This window comes from Chaetodon auriga, chromosome 4 (assembly GCF_051107435.1).
Source record: "Chaetodon auriga isolate fChaAug3 chromosome 4, fChaAug3.hap1, whole genome shotgun sequence".
NCBI classification, from domain to species: domain Eukaryota; kingdom Metazoa; phylum Chordata; class Actinopteri; order Chaetodontiformes; family Chaetodontidae; genus Chaetodon; species Chaetodon auriga.
Window position 1 is genome coordinate 7,527,043 of NC_135077.1, and position 27,958 is coordinate 7,555,000.

Here is a 27,958-nt window from a genome sequence, read left to right on the forward strand (position 1 = left end):
CTTGTGTAAAAATGTTTCTGTAAATGAAAATGTACACTAATTACACTTTATATTGTTACATTATCCAGCATTTACAGTACCAGCCCCTGCAGAGCATTCGTGCTAGCTTGGAATGGCTTCCAATTCAAGTTGTATTCACTGAACTGAACCCACTGTAAAATAGCCTGTGGACACCGATTCCTCTATGTAAGTCAGACTACAATAGCCCAAAGTAACTGCGGGTATTTGAATGGACTGTTACACTTTGAACCAGGTCTGGTTTCTTGATTGTTTGTGTTTTTATTTTTATTTACTGGAGCTAAAACGTGTGGTTAAATATGAAATGGGTGGTACTGTTAACTTACTGTGTATTACAGGTTTCACATTAACGCCTCAATCCAGGTCTGGACTGTCTGAGTAATGCATGGAAGACACGGTTTTAAAAACACAGGAAGCCTCTAATGTCTTTCCAGCTGTCAGGTTACACACATGCATTTTATTGAAATAAAACAAATGTTTGCAGACTATTCACAGTTTCACAATGCCAGCTGTGACGGGTCTTAAATCAACCACTGAACATCTGCCACCTGGTATCACGCTGATCCTGGATCGATCCTATAAGAGAGTTCTTCTCATTAAGGGCTAAATATGTCTGTCAATGCCTGTTTTATGTCCGTGTTTCCAAATCAAGGTACATGCTGGTAATGGTAAACTCTGCTGTATGTTATGCAGCACTTAGTGGGATTTTTTCTAATGTTAACACCAACAGCACAATGAGAAAAGGAGGGGTTAGCTGCTATCTAACCAGGAACTTGAGCTAATATGTTGCTGTCTGAAAATCAAACCGCTCCAGTTAAAATCACAGGAAACCGTCTGGACTCTTTTTAATGGTTCTGGATGAAATGGTCTGTATTGAAACACCATGTCTAACATGGGCAGAGGGCAAAATGCAACACTGCTGTTTACTCTTAGAAAATGGGCAACCTGCCAGTTGCAGACTCGAGGGGAAAACTATTATCCATGTTTCCTTGATGTCAACAGCCGTACCTGATACTGATACTCAGAGATACAAGCTGCATGTTTGGGTAAGGGTGAGATAACCCATTTAATGTTATTTAATATCACTGCTTTGTTACTTTCTCGTCAGGGCTGCGGGTGTTCGACAAATGGTAACCATGGATGTTAACATTTGTAAAACAAGAAGCGGTTGAATGCAAAAGGTAAAAGAGGACAAGGACTCCTGCCACTCACAGTCTTTGTGTGTCCCGTTCTTTTCCTCTGTCTCGTGTTTTCTCATATTTTAGAGCTTGACTGTGTTTTGTTAGATAGTTTATCTTTTCTGGTTGAATTTTTGTTTATGAAATAAATAAAGCTTAAAACTAACATTTCCACTGTCTCTTTGTTATTTAGCTGGAGTTGCTTTTGGATGGATATTTTACCTGGATTTGTACGGTCCTATGTCCTCCTATATGAAGACAACAGTGACAGTCTGTGGCGAAATGGAAGAAATACACAGTCAGTCCAATCAGATTGTCCATGTCTTCCTATATTGCCCTCTGCAGACCAATAATAGCACTGCACTTCTGCTAACTGCACAGTAAAGCTGGAAATGAAAAGCTGGAAAGCTGGAATCAGAACGTAATATGCATTTATTTTTCATGACCTCTGGGTCTGTTCAGAGTTAAATTCACTTCTCAGTCTGCTGGAAAGCTTTTACTCACAGTATTCTGGAGCTTGTTCCATTTATTAAGTAAAATAGTTAAATACTGTCTGCAGGAAAAGTATTTAATTTCTATTAATATTTTATTGACTTATCAGCATGTCAGGATGTCTGCACAGTGACATTTTTTCCATTCATTCATTCAGCCTTTAACTCATTGAGGTACTGAGTGTGAGCAGGTGGACACAAAGAAACATAAATAAGAAGTTAAGATAAAAATGGCATTAAAAGGCAAAAAAGAAAAAGCTACATTAGGAGAATTATGAAAGCTTACGAGTGAATAAAGCAATTCTAAATCAATCAACTAAGACAAGAACAACAGCAAGTAAAATATGATGAAATAAAAAAGAAAATGTAGTAAGACCGTGATTATTTCTAACTCCACGAGAGAGATCATTTATTATTCCTTTGCTGAACAGAAGAAAGGACCTTTTCAAAAAATATTTTAAATGAAAAAATATTTTCAATTCCGACATTATTTTCTCCAAATCTCTGGGAAGTAAGAAAATGTTAATCAGACCCAAAGTTCTTTACCATTGACCTTTTTCCACAGCAGACATTTGGACTTTAAGAATTAAGAATTTAAACCAGAATAAAGGACAGAATAAGTCTGTTGGCTAGTCTTATCTTTCACCTGCCTTTTCTCCATCTGCTCTGAAGCCAACCCCACAACACAGAGAACAGAAGATCACACGTCTTTTATGTCTGTGAACAAGGTTTTAAATTTTTATTGAATCTCAGGCAGAAACATACATGATAATCCTTTATTGCTCATGGCATTCCACGTCACCCTCAGCGGCTCATTTTCACACCTAAACCAACATTAAGGGGAACTGAATAAAGCATCACTTCACGTCTTCTTTTAAAACACCTCTGGTTTGGCTGTCGAACTAAATCTGTGTGTGTGTGTGTGAGTGTGTGTGTGTTTGTGTGTGGGTGTGTGTGTGTGTGTGTGTGTTGAGAGAGGGTGGTCTCTTTCTTGTAAATCTTCACATGATGCAAAATCCACATTTGTAGTTCACGCTCGAGTTAATACTGCTTATTATAGCTTACAAATCAAAACACAGATGTCTTATTTATTCATACAGATTCATTCAGTGTTCTCTACAGAGCAGTAGATCCTGATATTAATAATATATATATAGTGTAAGTTCGGGTTTTATGGCTGAAAGCTTAAGGTTTTGGCTGTTGTATGAATGGCTACACAGTCATTCTTCATCAAAACAAAGAGACCACAAAAAAATAAAAGAAAAACCCTGCAAACCTGTAAATTAAATTTCCTGAATGCATACATTTTTTTTTTTATTAATACTTATATCATTAACGGTTATATCGACATGGTAGTGAAAACACACCTAAACTTAGGAGTTATTGCCATAATATTTTTTGCATGATAAAGAACAGGATAAAACGGGGTGGGGGGGGGGGGGGGGGGGGGTGAGTTGGTACATATTCACACAACAAACTTGTCCAGACAAATGGCATGCAAGACGTAAGAAGGAGACGCACTGAACAGGGGAATAGAAACATTTCTAAACACTACACTACATGAATGTTATTACACTTTGATGTCGGGCATTGGGGGGGCATGTAGGGGAGACAGTCGACGGGTCCGACAGATTGTGTAACACTGTGTGCAAAAAGTTTGACATAAATTTCAGACATGGTCGAACACAAAACAGGAGCTTTAGGAGCACACAACAGTAGTCTTTAAATTTCCTTTTTAAAATATGGCTTATCAAGTTATCACATTTTTTTTCTTTATTTTAGAGACAGACACACAGTTAGTATATTCATTTCATATAGTTTTATGATTGTATGCCCATCTTGGGGCTTGTAATGTACTGTATTCTTTTATTTATATACAAATTGAGTGAACAGGGGTGTTATTTTTCAGTGCTGCCAGAGGCCTTGCAGCTATCACAGAGGAGAGGAAAAGGAGTTTAAAACGTCTCAGACTAGAAGGATAGACCATCTAACATAGTGTTTTTAGCCCCTCTGCTTGCCGTTAGCTTCATTAGTGGAACACGGCTAACGTTAACCTCAGTAAAGCTAACGTTCACCTGGCTGGTCAACCTAGCTTAGTCCAATGGCTACAAATCACACTGCTGGTTCACATCTGATTCCTTTCCCTGCCATAAAACTTTGATTTGTCCAAACACCAAAAGACCACAGTGGATTAAACTTCATTTTATGTACGTCCAGAGGAAAGTTCATATCTGTCGCATCTATGGAAAAAAAAACCCTGATTTAAGCCAACCTTGTGAATGCAGCCTATGAACTAAGCTAGATAACGTTAGCATTAGCGAGCAAGCTAGCCTACTTCTTCAGCATGTCTTGCAGTGGGCCTGGCAGGTATTTCATCACTGTGTCCATGATGCTTTCCTCTTCCTCCTCGTCACCGCAGCCGGCCGGCACGGCCTTTTTGGGTCGGGTCAAGCTGCCGGCGGCGGGCTCCTCCGCAGCGGCTGCTGCCTCGGCCTCAGCCTCCTCGCGCTTTTTCAAGCCATACTGGTGGTCAAACCCCCCAGAAATGGAAATATTTGGAAGTTAGAAGAGTGAAGCACACAAAGAAATGCAGGTTAAAGGACCAGGGTGAAAGATTTAGTGGCATACAGCAGTGAGGTTGCAGACTGTAACCAGTTGAATGGACCTTTAAGAAAAACACCCTAATTACAGGATTTTATATTGCAGGCACACAAATGTTAAGATTGGTGTTTTCTTTAAAGCTGTCAGACTTTTATCATTTTACAACATATTAGTTAACCAAAATTGATGTTATTTGATACTGTTACAATAACCTCAATATATTCTATATATATTCTACTGAACTATGTTTCACCCATCCCATGGCGCCTTTCCCTGGTCTTGTGTTGTGAGCAGCTGCTAACCCTTCATCTTCATTTCTCGTTATCTTGCTCTTGTCTGCGTCTTTCAGCAAAGCAATATTTTGAAATGCTTCAAAAACGGAGAAGATTTCTTGCGTGCTGCTTTTCAATGTTCACACTATGACAGCGCACGTCAGGATTCTGCAGGGTGTGTTTGTTTGACAAAAGCACACAACAAAAAAAAAAATCACACCATCTTTGAAATCTGTCGCTTGCAAAGATGCGTTGAGGAGAGGTGGATTTTTGGACTTATCAAGCCTCTTTACCACAGGCAGAATTTGAGAGATAAGACTTTTTAAAAAGAAAGCATCATTAGTGTCAGCTTGCATCAGGGATTGTTATCATGTTCATGAGGTGTCACTTCTGGTTAACAATGCCACTGACATGAAATTTCCCTACTGAAGGAAATAGCTTTACACTTAACACTATTTGTCTGTCATCTGTCACACTGTTGAACGTGTGCACATTTACAGACATCAGCTATAATATGGACATTTCTCGCAGTATCTGGCACTACGGGATAAAGCTGTGGAGGAAGTTGACAGGAACCTTTCAGTAACAAGCGCTCTGAGAGTTGTTCCTCGCTCTTTGTTCTCCTCTGGGAGAACTTGCGAAGAATAGAAGAGGTGAGGAACGGGGGGGGGGGGGGCACTTTTCATCCCACTGATTCACAGTACTCCCTTCAGACTTGCCCCACCCACAGACTGCCTGTCTTTCACACTGTCTCTGCAGTGAAGTGATTCCACTGCAGCCTTTACCACCACAGCAGCCCTGCAGCCTCACGTCTGTGGAGAAAGGCCCTTAGAGCTCACACTGACTGCAGCTGTGCCCAAAGCAGACAGCAAAACACACATTATACTAACGCTGATCGAGATCGCAAAATTCATAACTGGATATTGTGTTTAAGACAGAAATATAATGAACATAAACATGCAAAAAAAAAATAAAAAATTGAAACCTGTACAACAGCTCCGTAATGCATAAATATCATCGTACATAGAACATCCTGTCGTTACCTAAACAGTTATGTTTCCAATGTATTGTGATTAATCGCGGCTCCGCATTTTGTTTTACTTCTCCCAGTTCTGTCCAAATCCTTCCTGATGCTCCAATGATGTGTTTTGTGATCTCAGAAGGAGTTAAAAATAATACAAAAGCAAACAAAAATAGTGTGATAATTCAAACACAGGCCTGCTATAAAAAGAGTTTTGCTGTCATGCAGAAAAGATGTGAAGCCTTTAGAAGCTACTTAAACATCAAAAGACAAGGCGGCAAGCGAAACCATCCAAACCTCACAGGAATGAGACACCGTGTTCTATAGATTTTTACTCTTGCTTGTCTGTTTAATTCTCTTCTTTTTAGTTTTCACAGTTTCTGCTACAACCCGTCACTAGAAAATGACTCTTGAACGTATTCCCTGTTATTGATATTCTTTGTATTGCTGGCAGATTGACTCGGCTCCTTGTGTTGGGTTAATGAATTACACTTGGTGGGTTATCAGGCAGCATGTTGTCTGTCATACCTTATCCCTGATGCCTTGCCTCATGCTTTCCCTCTCAGCCTCCATCTTGGCATATTTGGCCTTCCTCTCCTCCTCCTGCTGCCTCAGCGCCTCCTGTCGCTCCTCCTCTTTCTTCGCTGCATCGGGATCCTCCTCCTTCTCCTCCCCTCCCAGCATCTTGCCCACATCAGGAGGACCTCCTGAGAGAGAGGAAAAAATGAAAAACGAGACACAATGACAGCTTGAGCAGGGGCCTGGAATCGATATGTCAAACTACTGAATTGGTCTGTAAGACGCAGAGAGAGAAACAAGCAAAGAGAGACTGAAGTCGGACACAAGACAAGCAGGTGAATGGACTCTGGGGACACTGCAGCTTGAGCATCTTGTTCCTGAAATCACTTCATCTCATTTCTAGTCCAAATACATTTTATCTAACATAGGGCTCAGTGAAATTCTCACTTCTGTATGTTATTAAAACCCCTGTTGCTTTATTTGGATGCTTTGGTTGATGCAGTGACTCTTAATTTGGCTTTCATTGCATTCCCGTGTTGTTTGCCGCTGCACTAGTCAAATAATTGCTGACCTCTGTCACTGTGACAGTGACAGTACAGTGATAGTACTCCTGCTCTACTCTCACATCTCCTGGCACGTAGTAACTGTAAAACTGGAATATGATTACATCTGCATACATTTTATGTATTTATTACTCTCAAAAGTGCTTATTTTGATTTGATAATTTGAATATATTTATACCTATTTTTACAACGTTGTCCGGTAAAGTTCTTCTTCTTTACACCTATACTGACCTTGTATTTTTTGTTTGACTAATTGTGAATTTTACCCTCAGACTTAGTGTTACCTATATATATGTTAGGTGTTTTGTGAGTGTGTCTGTGTCTGGATAGGGTGGTTCCTCTGCAATCATGGCTCACCTACATCTGATCCTCATGCCAATCAGCCACCACAGCTGCAGCCAATCCTTAATCACCAGCCACAGGATAAAACCCAGATCTCCTCACCAGTCTTTGCTGGACTGTTGTACTCACTAGCCTGATAACATGTCTTGGCCACATAGCTCTCCTCCTAGTTTTTGTCTTGCCTGTTTCTGAGGACTAAGTGTTCTCCTTGTGTCTCAGGATTGTCTCCTGTTGTATCTACCTGCCAAGTCTGCCCAGCTCCAGTCCACCACCTGAAATTTTGCTGACTCACCTCACCTGCCTGCCCGCTCCTTCCTGGATCTGCACAGATTGTCTCCAGTGATCAATATTCCTTTCTGTGACAATAAATCCTTTTATTATTCAAACCATCTAAATCTGTGTCTGCATCTGGAGTCCAGCCATTTCCTCGGTCCTTTAACAATATACTTCTTTTTTTTTTTCCTCCCTGTCAACTAATCAATTCAGCACAATCTACTGTCAGTGGTGACAAAGCATTTCACTGCACATTCTACTTGTGCAATTGAATATGTGACAAGTATAATTAGAATCGGATGTTATCTGTTTTTAAATATCTGACTTAACATTTGCTGACGCCTCCATCCTGTTGACAGGCTGACTGGAGACTCTCCATACTAACATGCCCAGTGTCCCTTCTGCTACCTGCACAGCACTACAGTGGTTTAGAAAAGAAGTAGCCAAGTGTTGCTCTTCTCATTCATGTATGCAAAGCAAAGTTTCCAGTGTCATAACCAAGACTGTCATTGCCCCAAGCAGCGCAACCCCACCGCTCTAGAAAACAACAAACATACATAAGGGTCTAAATGCTCTTTCAAATACCTCTCTACAACGCCAGGAATAGAATTTTGATGGACAATCAAAACATTTATTTCCATTTCTTTTGTTCTTAAAACCTCCAAATTTCCAGAAACAAACAAGACCACATGACCTTGGTGTCCTCAAAGGTAACGACATCCCTGAGGTATCTGAATTCGCTAACTGGAGGTGGGGAATCACTGTTGGTCAACAACACTGCGAGGTGGCCCTTTAACAGTAGAAATAGTTTAATTGTCCCGACAGCCATGATATCAGACGGAGGGACAATAGACCAGGCTGTGTTTGTGCATCTAACTGTTGGTGTATAATTTTAAATGATCAGATCAAGCAACATGTACCGAGAAACACACACACACTGTAAGGCAGATTTACTAGTAGAGACTTGCTGTATAAGTGATAGGATAGCAAGTTTTGACTATTATACAACAAGGCACGAGCTCTGGAATATGTCTTACGCAAGCCTTCTTACTGTCCCTGTAGGAGTTACACATCCCATGAAATAATGCCTCGTGATGCTGAAGCAGAAAAATACTGCAAACAAGAATAAGAGAAACAAGGGAAACCTGTCGCCAAGCATCAACAGAAAAGAAAAAGATGAGAAGCAAAGCCAGTGGTCTGGAGGATTTGGGGCAAAGGCAGGGGCAGATAAGTAGTGAAGAGGAGGGGAAAAGATAAGAGGAAAGAAGGACAAGGGAGATAGGGAGTCAGTGCTCTGCTGAATACTGTGACAAAACAAGACATATTTAGAAAAGCAAGGAGAGCATGAGGAGAGGGAGAGAATCTGTCAGAAACTATTGAGTCCAATTAGCTGAGCTGTTCCAGTTAGTGGGATTACCCAGCAGTTTCTGTGGGACTGGAGAGAGAGAGAGGGAGGGAGGCAGAGAGTGTGACAGCTGAAAAGATGGAGGGAGGGAAAAATGGAGGGAGTGATGAGAAGAAAGTGACAAATTGAAGGGAGAAGAAAAGAAGGGAGGTTAGGTGCAAAGGAAAGGATAAAAAGGAGAGGGAGAATGGGAGGAAGACGAAGAGGAGGAGGAGGAGGAGGGAAAGGTTGAGAGGCAGACAAAGGGCATCTGAGGAGAGAATGCAAGCAACCGAGAAAGAAAGACAGGGTTCAGTCTGCAGCTGCCCCCAGTATCGTTAGTATTTTGAGTCATCAGCATAAAATAACACGAACTGCAGCAAAACGCGGGGAGATAAAAGACAGGAAAGACAGAGGAGAGGGAAGGATGAAGTGGGAAGGGATGAGTGCAAGAGCAATGGAGGAGAAAATGAAATAAAAACATTAGGAAAACTGCAGTCTATAAAAAGAGAATGAGGTGTGTACAACTGAGTTCTGGAGCTCTTTTCTGTTATATATACCGGTGACGATGCAGCACTGTGCGAAACATTATTTTCAAATCAAACAATGAACCATCTTTATCCAGTTAAAGGAGCAGCGTTGACACTTTAAGCTGCATTATTTTGCCTACTTTTATATGCTATTATTTATAGATTTTAAGTATTCAGAACACACTAATTTTTCACAAGTTTCTACTGAATCACCATTGACACTGACTGACTGGAGCGCCACTCGCAGCTGACTGAAAGTACTGCATGTGGTACTTCTTGTGTAAAAGATATTTACTGGAAGACCACAAAATCATGATGTGATCACATAGTTTCAGATAAGCCACTATGCCCTGTGCACGGTTGGCTTAGTGTTACAGTTCACTGGATGTAACAGTTGCATCAAAAACCATCAATAGACATGAATGCTCAAATCAAATTGCTTCTTGCAGTCAATAATATCAATGCATTTTTTAATGTATTGTCAATGTTTTTATTATTAAAAGGAGGGGAAAAAAGATCTTTTGGGAAATAACAGAAATACTCCTTTTTGTCTCAGCCGGCTGCAGGGGCGTGTTGGTGTTTGATTGACGGCTGCTGGCAGGCTGATGATGACAGACAAGTAAACAAACTTGCGCCATCATGGGCAGACAGTGTTTTGTTAGTGGTACTGGAGAGTTAGGACCACATCAGCATCCAAACGTACCAAAATGACATTTGCTGGTACATATTTACATCCTGTTTAATGCACATTTACCTTTCCACAGACAACAACCCACATTAGCAAGAATATACTGCTAACGGCAGTTTACACAAAAGATATATAGGGGGCACCGTCATAAGACAAAAATAAAAAATGTACTGCTGCAGCTGCTGAGTGGACCACAATCTGTGAACACTTCATCCATCTTAAAATACTGTATATTCATAGTTTGTAGCCTATTATGCAGTCAAAGAAATGGGACAGTATGATAACCAAAATGGCCGAAGAGACAAAGAAGATGGCCACCAACTGAGGCTTGAAACTGATCTGCAATCTTTGCTGTTTCCGACACCATGCAGGCCGCATTGTTTGATGGATTCTCCAGGAACACACCACAGTAGTGAGGGCTCAGTACCCAAGATGTGAAGTGAATAGAAATTAAATAAAACAATAGATCAATCACATTAATGAGCCACTCTGATGCCAGTGAAAGAGACAGAATTGAAAGAAAGTCAGAGAGACATCCAAAGCAAACTGTGGTATCGCTGTATCAGCATTTGATGAACAGCACAGAGACGCTGACATAGCAATATCTGCCTGACCACGATATGCTATCTTTGCTCTCTTACAGGTGTGTGTGTGTGTGTGTGTGTATGTGTGAGAGAGAAACTGAGGAAGAGTGGGATGAATAGAGCTAAAGTGCATGTACAGTGAGTGGCCCTATATGCACGCGCGGATATAAATAATTGCTTAGTTCCATTTTAGGCTCTCATACATTACTTCTTGTGAGGCTGAGCAACTACCTTTCATGAGCGTTTGAATGCAGCTATAGATTACAGTACGTGTTCAAATGTATGCGCGTGTGGCTGCACATCATCTATGCAAAATATCCGCTCTGACTCAGCAGTAATGGTAACATTTACATGCGAACAGAATTAAAGATCCCAGTTCAAGTCTTACTCTGGACTGTTTATTTGCCACTTTAATCACCTCTCGCCCCACATCCATGCATACTGTATAGAGTCCATTTTATCTTAATTGCGTTGCTAGGAAACAGCTTGCATCCAAGTTTCCTGTCAGCCGCTGATATACGTAAACAGGACCAGGAATTCAAATTGGACCAATTAAGCATCAGCGTTTGCAGCTGAGAAATGGTGCACTGTTCACTGACACACCCTCTTTTTGATCCATGGTTTAGTCACTAAAACAATGAGCTTGCACATGCTGTGAAAGTCCAAATAAAACTTAATGTTTATCATTCCTCAGAGCCAGAGCAAGAGCTTATCTGAAATACTGCAAACAGGGTTCACAATCAGCTTATGATCATCTGGGTACCTGAATGTCTTCAACAGAGTCCATGTAAACACTGTTACTGAGTCCTGTATGTGGAGCACTGACTCATAACCGGCTAAGCCTCATTGTCAAAAGATTCCCTTAGCATGCACAGCCCAAAAAAAGCCCTAAAGCACCACTTTTCACTACAATGTGACAAACCAAAACAAACTTGGTCTGGTTTCACAAAATCTTATTAGCACATTCAGATTGTCTTTGTTCAAATGTTAAAAAAAAAGAAAAAAGAAAAAGGATCCTGGGAGACAAAGCCGAGTTATATTGAGCTATGTATGATCCTGGCTCCTGCTTTGTGAGCCATTTTAGAGATACAGCAATGTCCTTTCAAACCAGAATAATTCTATTAAGCTCTCAGGCATCACATAAGCTGTGTCGGGCTATGTTTTTGATTAAAGTGTCTCTACTCTTTATCCCTGCATACGGTATAAGTTTGTAGTGGGAATGACACTCAATACATAAGCCGATAAAAGCCTGTAATTGAAAGCTGACAGGTTGGTCTTTCACCTCCTTTCATCATTTTTGTGTTACTGACATTATAATAGATGAGTCATCAGTTTACACATATATTTGTGCGGAATTTGACACATAGACAAAATAAAACGCCAGTGCTGTTTAGGAGTCTGGGTCTTGAACACTGGTTTTCCCACACATGAACGTAATGTGATAATACCACTGAATAAACAAACTGTCAAACATACAGATCATCTCCAAAATAAAACTAGCTGATCCCTCGGTTTAGGACATTCAGTCCTCCCACCAAAGGCTTTTTCCTGTGGCAGCAACCTCCTTCCAAACTTTGCCAGCAGGGGTACAGTAGTTCTACGATTCTTCTCCCGATACTTGGACATTGCTTCACTGCTTAGATAAAAGGTGTCATCTCGCTAATCCTTCCCTCCTGAAAGTTCCTTTCTAAAATCTTTGTTAAATCCAAAGTCTTGAGGGAAAGAAGGAAAGAAGACTAACCTCAGCTAACTCTCCCAGTGCTTGAACTTTTGACAACATCAGATAAACACTACTTATCTACTCTTTTCACCACTCAAGGCTCTCAGGCAAATCCCTCTCTAAATCCACAGTGTGGTGGGAAAGCGGATGAGTATAAAGATCGAGGTTTGGCCTTCAGGACAGAAACCATTGTCTTCACACAGCTTACAGCAGAAAAAATATGTGGCAGGGGAGAAATTCGTAACAAAAAAAAAAAATAAAAAAAAGGGGATAGTGTGCGCACTGTTGTTACGCTGCATAATTGCTGGCAGCTATGCTTTGAGTTTGCTTATAATTTCCCTCAGGTGGAGCAGCTTTGCACAATGCATCAAGCAGGATTCAAAGGGAGACAGCTTTATTTTGCACTGGGACTTCAGTTTACAAATGCAAGGTTGCCCTCTTGACCTACAGTCTAAGAAATACAGGTCGTCTTTTTAACCGAAGGGAAAGGAGGGTTAAGGGTGAGAGGCCACCTGCCATCATAAATTTCTCTCTAGAAAAACAAAGGCAGTACTTTTATATAGTGGTAACATTATAGTAACACTCTTCATGTTACATTTGTGGTTTTGAAAGGATTTGAATTCAGTAAGAGGATTCAAAACTGGACTTCAACTAAATAAAATGCTGTTGAACCCTTCTACAGTTCTTGTTCTGACTGGACAAACACAGCTTCATCAGCGGCACACTGCAGCTTCATCATGGAAAGTTTGGTCTTGGATTTGAATCTGTTGACGAGCCATCTGCTCTGTACAAACTTTGAATACCAGGTGGCAGGGAACTGCAAACAAAGAAAAATCTGTACTTAAAATAAGGTGGGGAACAACGTTGCATCCCTGCTTCACGCAAGTTTCCACCAGAAAAGGTTGGGACTCACCTCTGCTGCTGCAGTACAGCTGCTGACATGTGGTCATGAAGAGTACAGGATCTGTCAGGAAAGAACCTGCTGCACGGATGGCTTCCTGCTTCTTTTTATTGGTTGTTCAATGTCTGTGTCACTGTCATCAAACCAATATAGATTTCTTCTTGTATCCTGGGACTGGCTGACACCTCAGCATTAGGTTAGTGTGTATCTCAGCTGTCCACAGGGTGCTCAGAGGAGAGAGCCTCTGTGACTGTGTCTCACTCGGGCTCTCCAGTCAGGCTAATGGGCATTATGGAGCAAATAAGACAGTTTCGGTCCAGCAGCCATCAACACTTGTCGTTACTCTGGTGATGCATACAGCACTGCTTCCTGAGTGCCAGTTTTTGGCGTGGGCTGCATGTCTTCTTTCTTTCCAACCTTCAAACCCTATCTAGAGACTCCTGACGGCTGTCTGCAGGCTGGCAGGGTGGTAAACCTCTCTCACTCAAAGGATAGGAAGTTGGGTCGTCTTAGCAAGTCGTTTCATCCAGTCGTGGTATTATTTGCACTGGTAGTGGTGAGGTTTAAAGGTAGCCTCTGTGGAGATTTTGACCACAAGGAAACATGCAAAGAAACAGCAATGCACCAACAAATGTAGGAAAGAAGAAGACAGCAAGCTAGGAATGGTCAGTGCTTTGATCCTGATCCTCACAGGATGATCTGAAACGACTTCTGGTGACTCTCTACCCTTTTGCTTTGTGTAGCGCCACCATCAGGTCAAAAATTCCACTTTATCTATTGTATATTGATATTTTCAGACTTATTTTCTTTTTTGTCAATCTTTGAAAACTTCAACATTTCCCATTATGGACTATATTTTCCTCTTATATCATGGATTGATGTTTGCTGAGCACATTCATGCTTCCAGCCAAGGGGTTTTCTGTAGCATCACCCACAGCTCCATTACTGATAAAGGTCTTCAACTAGAAAACGTATCACTATATTGCTTATTCCATCCAGCATTTTAGTACTTTGGGGTTTTGCGACCTATAGGCCGGCTTTAGACTTAAGTCTTCTTTCGTTTTTATCTGGTTTCTAATATAAATCTCTCTTTCCTTCTGTCAGTGTCTCTCACCATTTGTGTAGATGGTTGAATGCATTATTTATAGACCGTGGACATACAGTCAAACACACGCATGTAGACACACAAACATTGTACTGTAGGAGGAGCTCAAGGTCAGTTAGATGAATAGAATTTGATTTGCTGCAGTAATGTACAAGAAGTGCCTGTGCGTGTGTGTGTTTGTGTGTGTGCCAGCTGTAACCCCCGCAAACCAATCAAGCGATGAAGACCTGATTCCCTCAGCCAATCATAGAAGAGTGCTGCTAAATGTGATTATCTGTACTTTGAGGAGACGAGGTGAGGGAGGAACGTCTCAAGGTGTCTTCTGTTTTCATTTCACCTAAAATCACACAGCTTTGTCACACTGAAAATGTCGTCCATTCGTGGGAATTGATGTTCGTTCTGACAGCCTGAATGTCAACATATGAACGTAAAGAATTAATAATGATAAAAAAAAAAGGTTAGATGGTTTGACAGCACATGTTAAAGTGGGAACTGTAGTATCTGAATGTAGGATAGGACTCAAGGTAAACTACAGAGTACACTGTATGTACACTGTAATGACAGAATATGTTGCCTAGTGCAACAAAACAATGATGTGTTTTTAACTATATAATAATAACTTTTGGACAACAGTGGAAGTCTATGGCACAGAGGCAATGGAATAACAGGTTTGAGATTTCAGGGCAATTCACAACAATAAATAAATACACAGAATACCATCAGTCTTATTGTTTAATGTCAAGAAAAACGGATCCACGACGCTCAAAACCTAAAACGTTTTTCACTATCATGACAAAGTCGTGTTAGTGTGTTTGCTAATTCTGTAATCCATGGTGAGCGGTAAGCAGCAAATAATGGAAAACACTGCGGTCTACTCTGGCTCACTTGTATTTTCTGTCTTTTGCAAGTTACAGCAGAGTCAAGCTTTCCAAAAACACTTTTTACAAGCACGTCATTTCTGCAGCATTTCGCAAAACAAAAAAAAACACTTTCAAGGGTTGCATTGGGAAGCCTCCAAAAGGATGAAAAATGAAATATGCTTTTCCTTTGAGTCTCCCACTAAGCTTCAAGACCGGGCCACTCAGTGTCATAAGCTATTTTAAATATCCACAGCACAGTAACAAGCCATTAAGGGTCTTATCCGGAGAGCACATACATTTTACCACTTCTGGTGCCAGCCAAGAGAGAGGAAATGAGTTAGTGATCCTATTCATATCTGCGTCTTCAGTTAGCTCTCCAAGACAAGAACTGTCTCGCTTCTTTATTCAACTCAAGTCAATTGTACTTATGTAACCCAAAACAAAAAATCACTAATTTGACTCAAAGGGCTTTTTTACACTCTGAACAACACCATATATCCGTACACCCATGAAATGCATACGGAAGTCCGCAAAGAAAGCCGTTTACAGGAAAATAACTTCATCAAAGGAACTGCTTGGATTGCTCTTAAACATGATATTAAATTAAACTAAATTCAATTATTGTCTAATTCAATGTTACAAATTACTATTAACTACCATTAACAAAAAAACACCAGATATAAATGCTGAGATGGTCAACTTTTGACCGCTGCCTGTGGCCCTCGGGGTTTGACTGAGCTCCATGCCTACTTCACTTAACAGTCTCACATTCTGTCAAACTAACTTCAGCTTTTAGGAGCTGGGAAGTGTCGAGTCAGCAATGAAACACTCAGTTCCAGAAGCAATCAAGGTATAAAGAAACCACAGTGGTTCCTGAATGTAAGGTTTGGTCCAAAAGCTGCATGACTGGCTCCCAAATAACACAAATAGGTCAACAATCCGTATTTTTTTAGAGCCTGTGTGCTACAGTGGCAAACCCCAACGTAGGGCGCCAAAGATACAGTATATTTCGATTTCAAACCTACTTCATCTACAAGTTAAGGCAATATTATTTAGTATGGGGCTAAAACAGTGACTTAAAATTTTGTCATTGAACATAAAAATTGGCATTGAAAACAAAATCTGAACTGAATTCGCACCGAAAAATAAAACATACTTTTGTTCACATCTTTTGTTCACAGATTGTTTCATTTTATCTTTGATTTATTTATTTGATTTATTTATTTATTTTGTATTCATGACAATCTTCTGATTTTTTTCAATGACAGGTTTTTTTCTTTACACTGACAGTTTCTCTCCCAGTTGTTCTCATTTTATCTAACAAAGTTCATTGTAAGACATTCCGTGTAATTCCCATTCCTTTATATTTTACCAAAAGTATCTGAGTTTGTTCAGATAATAAAACTGGCAACACAACAGTACTGTCTCCCATTTACTGTCACTGCAGCAGGACGGAGGGCCTAATAAGGCTACTGCAGAGAGGAGCATGCAGCAAACATCTGAACTCTGCAGATGTATGGCTCTGGATTTGAGTCCTGCTGAATCATCACAGTTAAATGTTGTTGTTTCTTCCAAGTATCTGTAACCAAAGAAGCCTTGGAGGATTAGCTAATGCACTGGCAGCATCCTCGCTTTCACAGAAACTCAGCCACACACTCATCACCTAACACAGGTACTCAGCAAAACACTCAGTGACAACGAAGCAAATCCACTGCTGATTTTGACTGGTGATGTCAATTGCGAACATGCTGATTTTTGCAGTATAATGTTTCCCTTGTTCACCATCTTAGTTTAGTGTGTTAACATGCTAGCAATTGCTAATTAGCACCAATACAACAGCGTTGAGGCTGATGGGAATGTCATTGGTTTTGCAGAGGTATTTTATTATTATTATTATTATTATTATTACTATTATTATTATTATTGTCTTGATTTAGCTGTAGGAAGTTCTAAGTCATCCACAAGCTGATGTTTGAGATAAATGCAATTAAACTGTTGATAGAACGGTCGTCATTTGAGTTGCCAGACATATACAGCTGAGTATCGTCTGCATAATTATGGAAAATGATGTGATGATTTCTAGTAATATTGCTAAGTGGTAACATAAAGAGACTAAAAAGAACTGACCTAAGATAGAGCCCTGCAGGACACCACGTGTCAGTGACGATCCATTGCCACATAAGACCTGAACCGTTTAAGAGCTGTGACAGAGACCAACCCAGTGCTCAAGTCTGTCCAGCAGAATATTCTGATCTACAGTATTGAATGCAGCACTGAGATCTAACAGGACCAGCACAGACAACCTTTTCTCACCACTGTTCGTTCTGAGGTCATTCACAACTTCGACTAGAGCTGTGTCTGCACCGTGCTGGGCCCTAAAACCAGGCACGATGTTGTCAGGGAGGAAATCATTCAGCTCTTTAAAAACACATTTTTATGAAATCTTACCAAGAAAAGGCAGGTTGGAGATTGGTCTGCAGTTACAGAAGACAGACCAGTCTTTTTTTAAGCTGTGGTTTAATTAGAGCAGTTTTAAAATCTGTAGAAAAGGTGCCTATGAACAGTGAGTCATTCATTAATGTTAAAACCTCTCCTCCTTAAAAGTAGTGGGAATGGGATCAAGAGCACAGGTTGAGGATTTCAACTCACAGACAACTTTCTTGATCATTTCTAAGTTCGCTGCTGTAAGGCAGTGCATGGTGCATTTGGATTCTGGAGTAATACTGTGTGGGTCACATATAGTTTTTAGAGAACAGCAAGTATGTCTGTGTTTAGCCAGAAATAAGATCATTAATTAAGAAAGTCTCATTGTTGAGGGACCTGATATTTAAAAGTGCCATTGACAGATTTACTGTCTTGCTTTGTGGTTGGGAACAGTCATTGGATGCAGGGACGAACACAAGGTCGTTAAAATTGACTCCATGGTGATTTAGGACTGTAGATCTTGTATTAAACTGTGAGTTTATCCAATTTGATTTTAAAAATAGTTGACCTCTTATTAAAAGAAGTGTCAGCTGTCGGGCTGTTAGAGTGGTTAGAGGGTCCCGGCTCCACATGAGACATGGGGATACATGAGGAACCAATAGGCTGGCGCTAGGACCCCGGGGACATCAATAGTAGTGGGTCTAGTCGAGGGGATGTTTTGACTGTCCAAGAAAGGAGAGCACAGGTGGGCAACACAGTAGGATGTTTGAGGACAGTAGCTTTGTCCCCAGCCAGTTAGGCACTAAATGAAATATCAGGCAGTGACCAAGTTCTTTGGTTTTATTTTATTTTATTTATTTATATTTGAAAGATATCTGTGTTGGTTTAAGTTTTAAGGAAGACGAACATGTTACAAGGGAACATCAGAGCATCTATACTACACAAAACACACGACACACTGAACAAGAACATGTGCACTAAATTTCAAAGACATGCATCCGATAATTGAGATAGTTCACTGAAAAACCACAAATTTCAACCTCATGGTGGCGCTAGAGGAAAAGTCAGGGAGTCACAAAAGTCGGTAGGATTCGTCCTCTGGGGGAACATGAATGTCTGTACAAAATTTCATGGCAACTTGTTCAAAAGTTTCTGATGCATTTTCCTCAAAAAGCACAAATATCAACCTCATGGTGGCACTGCTGGAAATGTCAGGGGATACCAAAGTCTTCAGGATTCATCCTTTGGGGACCGGGAATGTCTTGTAAAAATGTCCATCCTATGCATCTGATATTTGTTTCTCACATAATTCCACCTGGATGAAACTGGTGGACCAACATTACCATCCCTGGAGCTACGCACCAGTGTGGCTGATAAAAATGGTGACCCCTCTTTTTGCAGGTGAGAGGCATTGGAACAATATGTTGATCTTAAGAGTTTGCCTTTATTTGATAATCGACGGTGAAGCCAGACAGGAAATGTGGGAAGGGAACTTCCTCCAGGCAGAATCAAACTAATGACAGCATGATTACATGATATGCAGCTTAGACCACTAAACCATGAGGCACACCCAATTATGCAACTTAGTTGATTAAAACAAATTTCACTCACAGTGATGTATTGCCTTACAGGCACTGACCATCACATCGATAGTTCAGCTGATTGATTACTGGCTAATTGTTTTGGATCATTATCTGATTTTTTTTCCCCCACAGGGAGCTTTAAAGATCCACTGCCCTGTCAGCATTTTTACAGACAGTTCTGTGGAAAGAGGTCACTGTGTCCCAATCAGCAGACATGGACCAGAACCAAAGACAGCGAGGACTCCTCCAGCAATGGTGGAAATGCATTGACAGCAGAATAATCACCCTGATAGGCATACATATTGATTATGAGACACACATACCAGCAGTTTATCTTCCTTGCGTCCTTCCTCGCTCTCTCATCTTTCTCTCTCACACAAAAATCTATAGCCTAAAGTAGGCCTGTGCAGCCTCCATAATTCATCTTGCCTGGAGATGCAGTGCAGACACACTCTGTCCTATACAGTATCTATGAAACATCACTCCAGCACAGGCAGAGTACACACACACACACACACACACACACACACACACACACACACACACACACACACACACACAGGCAAACACCCACACTGTCAAATCTATCCTCAAAGTCCGCAGGCGGAGTGCAGCCCGACTTATGCGGAGTAACACCAGCATCCAATGCAATGCAGTTGATTTAAGAATTCATAGCGCAGACTCGAGGCACAGCAACTATGCAGAGCGAGGCAGCGCCGGCATCCTCTGCATTCCAATGAGGAGCGGGGGCTCAGCTTCAACTCCACATCCCAACTGTAACTGCTTGACACCTCTGTTATCTGGACAACAACAACTCAGCATCATGCGTGGCTGACCTGTACGTGTGCGGCTGCAGCATTATAACTACTGGTGCCACTTTCCTGCCTTTCCCCTTGAAGCTCTAGCTGACAAAGAGGATGAATTACAGGGCTATAATGAGGACTAATTAGGGGGCAAATAATAGCTAAGATAATATTCTAAAGGATAATACCTGAAGGCTTTAAAGGACAAAAGTCTCATGAAAAAAATGTTAGTCATAGTTCTTGGCAAAATAGCCCCTCTTTATATCTCTTGCCTGAAGAGACACCAACTGTTGGCTTGGACTGCCTGGTTATTAGTGTCCTGTGAAAACCTGGGGAGGGGGGGGGTGTCAGGGAGTGTCAACCTTTCTTCTCTCTTACTGTTGCTGCTGCGATCTTACAGAGATTTGACTTTTAGGGACTCACTGGTCACATAGACTTTCTACAAAAGTAGAAATGAAGAACAGCAAAGCACTAACGGGCTTCCATAATCCTGATCACGTCAGGCTATAACACTGGCACCGTCAACGATCTGACCAACGGGAAGTCATGCGGGCTTTTAAAAGATCGATGCAGAGAAAATGAGAGAGGGAATGCACAGCTGATGTTGAAGCCAGGAGTTTGGTGCAGGATGGGTTATCTCAGCCCAGTATCCCCACAACTACCAGCCAGCACTGGTAGCCTCCAGTACTGCCACTGCTGAACAGCCCTTTAAATCCTTTACTCTGCAGTGCTGTTAAATCAACCTCTAGCCCAGCACACTACTCACCTCCCAGCGCAGCTTTCATTACAAAATTCATGATGAGGCAGTTCTGTGTTCTCTTCCTTCAGTGGTCACGTTATCAGGGACAGACCTGCAGCCAGGGGACAGAATACACAAGCTATGACCGTATGAACACAGTTAGGACATGCAGTTTCACTCCAGAGGATTTCACATACAAGAGTTTGATGGGATAGGGGAGGAGGATGATGGTGATGAGGCTCGATGCTGACAAGAAACGACCTCCAGACGGAGATCTTGGTTTTGGCAAAGGACCTCCAAAACCACCCCAGAAACAGCTCTTCTACATTTTCTGATAATCACAAATTCTTCACATACATTAGATCCCTTAAATTCTTCTTTCTGAGTAGTATAAATCCACATGTTAAACAACCTCAAAATGTAATCACTTCTTCTCCAGGGAACAAAAAAAGGCTGATTAAACTGGGTTAAGATCGCTTTGCCTTCCGGTAAACACTATATCCTGAGTTTTGTTGAGGTACCTGCGCCCTCGATTTACAACCGACACTCCATCTTGTGTGGATTTATGCTGACGCTGCCTGCCTGCCTGTGATGTACCCGTGTGGAAATAGCTCACAGAATTTAGAAAAAGAAAAGAAAAAGGGGCGAACTAAGACAGGGTCAAAGATGAGCAAGTGGAGGCATGATTTTGTGTCAATACATGAGCCTTGGAGAGCATCATCCCGACCACAAGAGCATTACATGACATTGGAGAAGGACTTTTTAAGAGGTGCTTCCTACAAGGTCTTACACTGCATCTATGGTGCACAATTTTAAGTATATATTGAGCATTATGGTATTTAATTCCTTTAGATATGTCTATAATCATCTCGTAGTACTTCTCTTGGGATTTAAAGTGAGTCAGGACTGCTCCCTTGGCACTTTATCATCACCTTATATGTTTCTATAATATTGCTGGGACTTTGTGTCTGAGGTACTCAATTGTGAGTTTACACACCTGAGAGTAGTTTGGTGCATTCAAAAATCATATTTTATCATAATATTTTTACAATGTCTTTCGAAGTTACAGAGCTCGAGAATGACTTTAAATGGACCTTAGTGATTATTATTATTATTATTATTATTATTATTATTATTATTATCCACGACATAAGATCACGGGTGGTTCTGCTGCATCTCCAGCATCCCTCTGTCATTGCAGTAAAGGCTAGCAGGGGAAAAAAAAAAACCTCCTTCAAACTTGCTGCACTCATTTCTACGTCGCTGTTTCGTCCTCGGGTCATCTTCATTGGCTCAAATCGGAATTCTGCAGCATTCATCTGAGCGTCTTTAAATCATTTCCTGCTTTCCTGTTTCCTTCACGATCGTCCGCAGCCGCAGTTTCTCCTCGTATGAACCCTTACAGTAGGCTTTTTTTTTTTAAACCCACAGCTCTTGGTGCAGCATTTCGGCACAATTACAGTGCTGTACAGTACGTGCCCCTGTCAGATTCTACTGCACCCACCAGCTTAGATACGGTTTCCAGAAGCCAGTGCGATATGTGCACAGCGGCAGGCTGTGTTTGGAAGTACACGGAGGCATCAGTATCTTTTACCGAGTGCACCAGCTTATCACCATCCGGTCCCGTACAGTAACGCTACACACAAACATCCCTGTCTTTGCCCGCTCGGACGTCATTTACCTTGTTCTGGTCCTGCTCCAAGTCTTTATCCCTCTGGAAAAAAAAAAAAGCTCTCGTCGCAATGCAATAACCGCGCTCCTTCTCCTCCTGCAGGGAGAGAGAAATCACAAGTTGAACGTCCTTAAGGATGGATTGTGCCTCGCTGCGTGTCTCACAGTGCGGCTCTCAGTTTGCAGACATGCCGGTTGTGTCAGAGTCGGGCTGCAGCGGCGGAGGAAGAGAGCCTATTCCTGCAGGACGAGATGAGAGCATGCGGAGGGAGCGAGGGGGGGTGGGGGAGGGTGGGGGGTGCACGCCAATGCAATACCACCGAAGTCAAGGTCTTATGTCATTTTCTCCGTTTGAACAGAAAATAAACAAAACAAAAAAAAAGTTCTTGTTGCAGGGTGTCCTTATAAACTCATGCAACTGCTTGGAATTAATACAGAAGACAATATGGTTTCAGGTCGAGGTGTTATAAAGATGAGATGGACCATCGTGTTCACTCACTTTATTGACAACATGCATAAACATCCAGTCAGCATTTTCAGAAAATCTGCCTTCATGTCCTCTTAGGTCTTAGTTCAGATGTTCTTGGCTAATTAAAGCTTGTCTGTAAGGTTCAAGCTGCTTTTACTGTCTTTTCAAATATCTTTGCTTTCATAGAAGACATATCAAATACACACATACAACCTAGACAAACTAAAATGAATATTTGAACATTGAAATGATAGGATATGGAGGTTTAAAGCAGCAGTATGTGATTGTTCTGGCCACCTTGGGGCCACAGACCAAGTTGCAAACACGACACTGACATATTCTCACTTCATAAAATTGTGTCAAAATGTCAGCAAACAGTAGCTTATTCACACGTCAGGGCGACACAGAGCATCATACAAGTTAAGCTGGAGTCATGTGTTTGACCACTTGTCAAACTTAAGTCCAATAACTTTCTTTTTAGCTCTGTTTTGGTCTCCACCACCTCCTGAGGGAAACATCCAGCTCTGTTAAATTCTCCATCATGTTCACCAGCTAGTTGCAAAATGTCTCTGTCTGTTTTTGGTGTTGGGCAGGTTGTGTACAGTGGGTTTATCAGAGCTGTTTTGCTGAGCTGCCTGCTGCTGGAAACAAGGTTGAAGAGGGTGAAGAAACCAAACCAAAACAGAGAGGCGTAAGTCCACCAAAATGCTCTGGAGAGCAGTGTTTTTCAGTGTTTGCGACTAAGATGTTCGTTCTCAATATAAGTTTCTGGCAGGTAAACAATATCTGATATTTGATTTTTGTATTTCATTTTCCACCGGCAGATGAAAGATCTACTGTGGTGCAATGTCAGCTGTCTCAACAGTCCCTTGAAAATATTGTCTTGGCAGGCTGAAAAAACTGAGCTGCCCCAGAAGTCAATATTGATTGATTTTCATATATTATGGACTACGCACTTATTGTCTCTTATTGTTTTGATTTTTTTTGGTATTTATTTCACATCTTGGGGTTTTATTTTTGCAGTTTTGTTGATCATTCAGTCATGTTAACATGTGAATGGATGGAGTCTACATGGGATGTGTTGGCATAACTGTAGATCCAGTAGGATAGTGGTGGTGCACTTTCTCTTGTTTCACGTTTAAATACGTGATATGAATGACATGGTTAAATTGGGGTTTGCTTACAATTTGTATGATCATCTGACTGTTTATAGCATTTAACCAACTCGTATTAAAGCTTGATTTTTATTATTATCGTTATTATTGACCTCTAGGGGGCAGAAATATTCCAAAACCAGCAAGAAAATCCTGATACGATATGGAGGTGTTACACCTAATCATGCTGTTATGGTAGCATTCAATTACTTAGTTATATACCCAGCAGAGCAAGACCAGAACAAAGGACAAAGAATATCACTTTTATCTAACCTCATTTCTGAGGCGCGACGAAACCGTCAGCTCTAAAATAAGCCTAACAGTGTCCTTGCTTTTTACCTCATAGTAATGTTGCCACACTTCACACAAATGGTGAGGCAGGCAAGCAGAGAGCAGAGAGAGGACCAAGGGGAACTTGAACTGCTGCATCTCCCATCAATTAATCAAGAAGCAGAAGGCTGTGTCCAGTCAACACACTGTGGCACAAGCATCCATCACCTTGTTTATAGCCTAGAAATGCTTGGAAACAACGGCGTGCATGCTCTCTCTCTCTCTCTCTCTCTCTCTCTCTCTCTCTCTCTCTCTCTCACTCACACACATACATACACGGATACACACTATCAGTGTTGTCCTCCAACCGGCCACCATCACGAGTTTAGTTTATTTTTTAAGTGCTTATGATTTATTGTCTCTTGGTTTCAAAGAGAGAAGTTGGCATCTTTTGCTCTTGACCCAAATACTTTGAACTATTGTTTCCAAACTGAGTGCTACAACAAGATGTTCCCCTCTAACGGTGTAGCTTCACATCTCTCTTTGTCACAACATCATTTACAATAAACCCGTACAACGGACTTTATTAACAATGATGAGTTTTCCAAATCTGGATTGTTGTAATCTGTGATGATTTAAACAACGTATCACTCAGTGCTTCTGTGGATACTTTGCACTTTTAATCACACTGTCCTCAAACAGCCAGGTGGTAATCTGGCACCCCATACTGTTCTGTTTCTTTGTGCACAGTGATATGCATATTTTATTGTTGTTTTTCATTCTTTGTTCATCTCACAACAGGAGTTCAAATTGTATTTTCCTTTATTGTCCACATGTCAGTATGTGGCCTCTGTCCAGGTAATGAGTCACCAGGAATATGTGCCAAAATAGCAAAAGTTGCCAGTCTAAGCTTGACGCTGCTAGAATCATCACACTCGATATACGCTGATGCTGTGGCAACCTATGAAACACACAAATAACTGCAATGAATGTCATTTGAAAAGGCCATTAGCATTTTGTACCAAAATATGTATGGCAGAACTCCACAGGGACTGTATGCCATTCAAAAAAGGGCAAATTTACATAGCACTGCTGTCACATGAAAACACAGCCATAGTGCTGTTTTTCTTGCTCACTTCACAAATCCACTTAATTATTCGAATATTCCGACATTAATACATCTACTACTCTAACATAATTGGAAATTATAATTTAAAGGAAGGAATAACATTTTGGAGCTACAAACTTTAAGCCAAGAGCAACAACAGTATGAAAACACACATTTTAAATGAAAGCTGCATTATTGAATTGTGTGAGCATAAAGAAATCACTACACCCCTTACTTTTGTATTAAGTTAGGCCAATGCCACTGATGACACAGGTATTTCTAGTTCACCCCCCTCTGTATGTGCATGCTTACCTGCATCTGATCTGCTGAAGCTGTTGCCCTGGGACAAAGATGAGCTGATATTGAAATACAGCACAGTACTGGATGCTGAACTTCTGCCTGTTGGCACTGCTGCAGTCAAATGAAAGGAGGATTATGTCACAGGACAGCACCTGAGTGCCGCTGTGCCATTTCTCGAGGCAGGATGTAGCAAAAAGGCAGCGATTTAGGTGTCTGCATCAGTAGATCCTCAGTGAATGGCCTTTTGAAATCCTTTCAAGATCCTTTTGAATACATTCATTCGTAGTTACCTGCCATTATAGCAGAGCATCAGACCTATTTTCTGGATTGGTGCATCTGTGTGCTCATGCTTTCTGATATTTCAGCTGATATTTGTCTTTTTAATCTTATTTTCCCATAAACGGAGGACACAGAAAGCCTAAAATGTGTTGTTCATGAATGAGTTTCATTATTACAGTCTTTATTTAGTAGTCATCTCTGTGCATAAAGAACAGTTTTGCTGACAAAGAGCTGTCTCACCTCATGGCCCCTATACCACCTCTGATTCATGAAGTATCAACTACCGAGGTACATTGGAGGATATACGAGGTACGTGTATGAAATCCCATTGATTGTGATGTAATATGCAAGCCAGCAGAATGTCAATGTCAAAATGAAGCTTTGAACTGTACACTGATATACCCCAAGAAAGACTATTAAGAGGAGAGACCATGTATGCAGTAGCAGTGTGTGTTCACATGTTGTCTAATAACAGGAATCAGATGACGCAGTAGTCCACCAGTAAACCAATGATATTGCCAAGCATGCAAAAATAACTTAATGTCTGTCTGTTGTTTTTGAGATACTATTTAAACAGTAGATAATTGATAAGATCCTCCTTCAAATGCACCCTTCATACACCTGACTGGATGAACGCACTGCATTGAGATTAAAAATTAATTAATTAATTAAGGTTACATTATTAAATGTATTTGGTGTGATGTGAAGTCATCGGAGCAGTGGTGCCTCAGAGTGAATGTTTGAACCTGTCAGTGGTGGTGATGTGATGTCCTGGTGATGTCTTTAGTGACTGCTAACTAGAAAATTTAAATCTCTGGCAGTCAGGCAGAGGCACAGTATTCATATTTTAAAGTGGAGATTACAATATTAATAATTTCGTAGCGTAGCCCTCCTTTTTGCTCATGCTTTTAAGCCGTATCGTTACCAGCATTTCCTCCATACTGTCGTGGGTCATATTCCTCCATGTGAAGGGCACAGTGGCCTCTGTCAGGCTATTCTGTGAAGTCAGAGGGGAGGAGTCGTTAGCTTTGGATATTAGTCTGCTGTCCATCATGCCTGCTGCACTCTGAGGTCCCCAGAGACACTGAAAGAGGGAAACAGAGGAGGCAAAGGGAGGGAAAGAAGGAGGGACAGAGGTGGAGGGATTGCATGTAACCGTGCGTGTGTGTGTGTGTGTGTGTGTGTGTGTGTGTGTGTGTGTGTGTGTGTGTCCATCAACCCATAGAGGACCTCTGATGTCCCAGACAGAGGGAGGTGTGTACTGCTGCAATGCGTAAAGGCATCACAGCTTCACGGCTTCATGCAGCGAGCAGACTGACTGACTGACTGACTGACTGTCTGACTGACTGCCTCAGAGATTTACAGTATGCAATAAAATGGCCTTATGAACGGAATAGCTTGCAGAATAGCTGAATACCTACCTGACTTTACTGGCTTTTCAGGTAAGTCCCATATCTCATAACTATCATAGGTGGCGCCATCATGCAGGTCCACAAGAAAATGAACTGAGCACAAGTAAAACTACTCGGCAGTGTTCTATTTGATAGTGCATTATCCATGGGGATTATTTATACATTTATGTTGCTTTAACTTTAACTTTAACTTTGCGCTCATACCTGCAGATTCACATGAAACACTATGGACCCAATGCAAAACTGCACTCAGTGAAGTGAAAGTTTAGTCCTTCCATCAGGCCAAAATGTAGGCGAACAGCTCGTGAATAGCTCCATGAAATAGGTCACTTTCAATTGTTGTGCAGCGCCAGTTTTGCAGCATCTTATCTGTAATATTTGAATCAATTAAAAATAATAAATAAATAAAACAAAAAAGAGGGGGTGCCGGTGTTTACTTGGTTGTGATTGGCTAGTGAACCCAGTCCTAGAACAGACACACAGCACGCTCTCATGCACACCTCAAGAGGTGCCGGTAAAGACACAGGCGGGGCCAGACAGGCTGCTGAAAACTTTTGGGATTTTTTTGATAGCCCACCGGTGCAGCAGCCAACCTGGATGTGTCCCGGTACGCCAGATGGCCAGGACAGCACTGACTGAACCTAGTGAATTAGCCAAATCTGGTGAAGGGAAAAACTGACTACATTGTAGTCATTG

General features: G+C 41.2%; 1 protein-coding gene across 1 annotated transcript; it reads right to left on the minus strand.

The window, feature by feature from the left end:
- Window positions 1-2,396: 2,396 nt before the first annotated feature.
- Window positions 2,397-22,744, minus strand: cplx2a (complexin 2a). The gene is made up of 4 exons (XM_076728435.1): window positions 22,281-22,744; window positions 20,627-20,711; window positions 6,110-6,288; window positions 2,397-4,210 (listed from the first exon to the last, which is right to left on the minus strand). The coding sequence occupies exons 2-4, from the start codon at window positions 20,655-20,657 to the stop codon at window positions 4,019-4,021; spliced, it is 402 nt and encodes a 133-aa protein (XP_076584550.1). The 5' UTR covers window positions 20,658-20,711; window positions 22,281-22,744; the 3' UTR covers window positions 2,397-4,018.
- Between the last annotated feature and the right edge of the window lie 5,214 nt (window positions 22,745-27,958).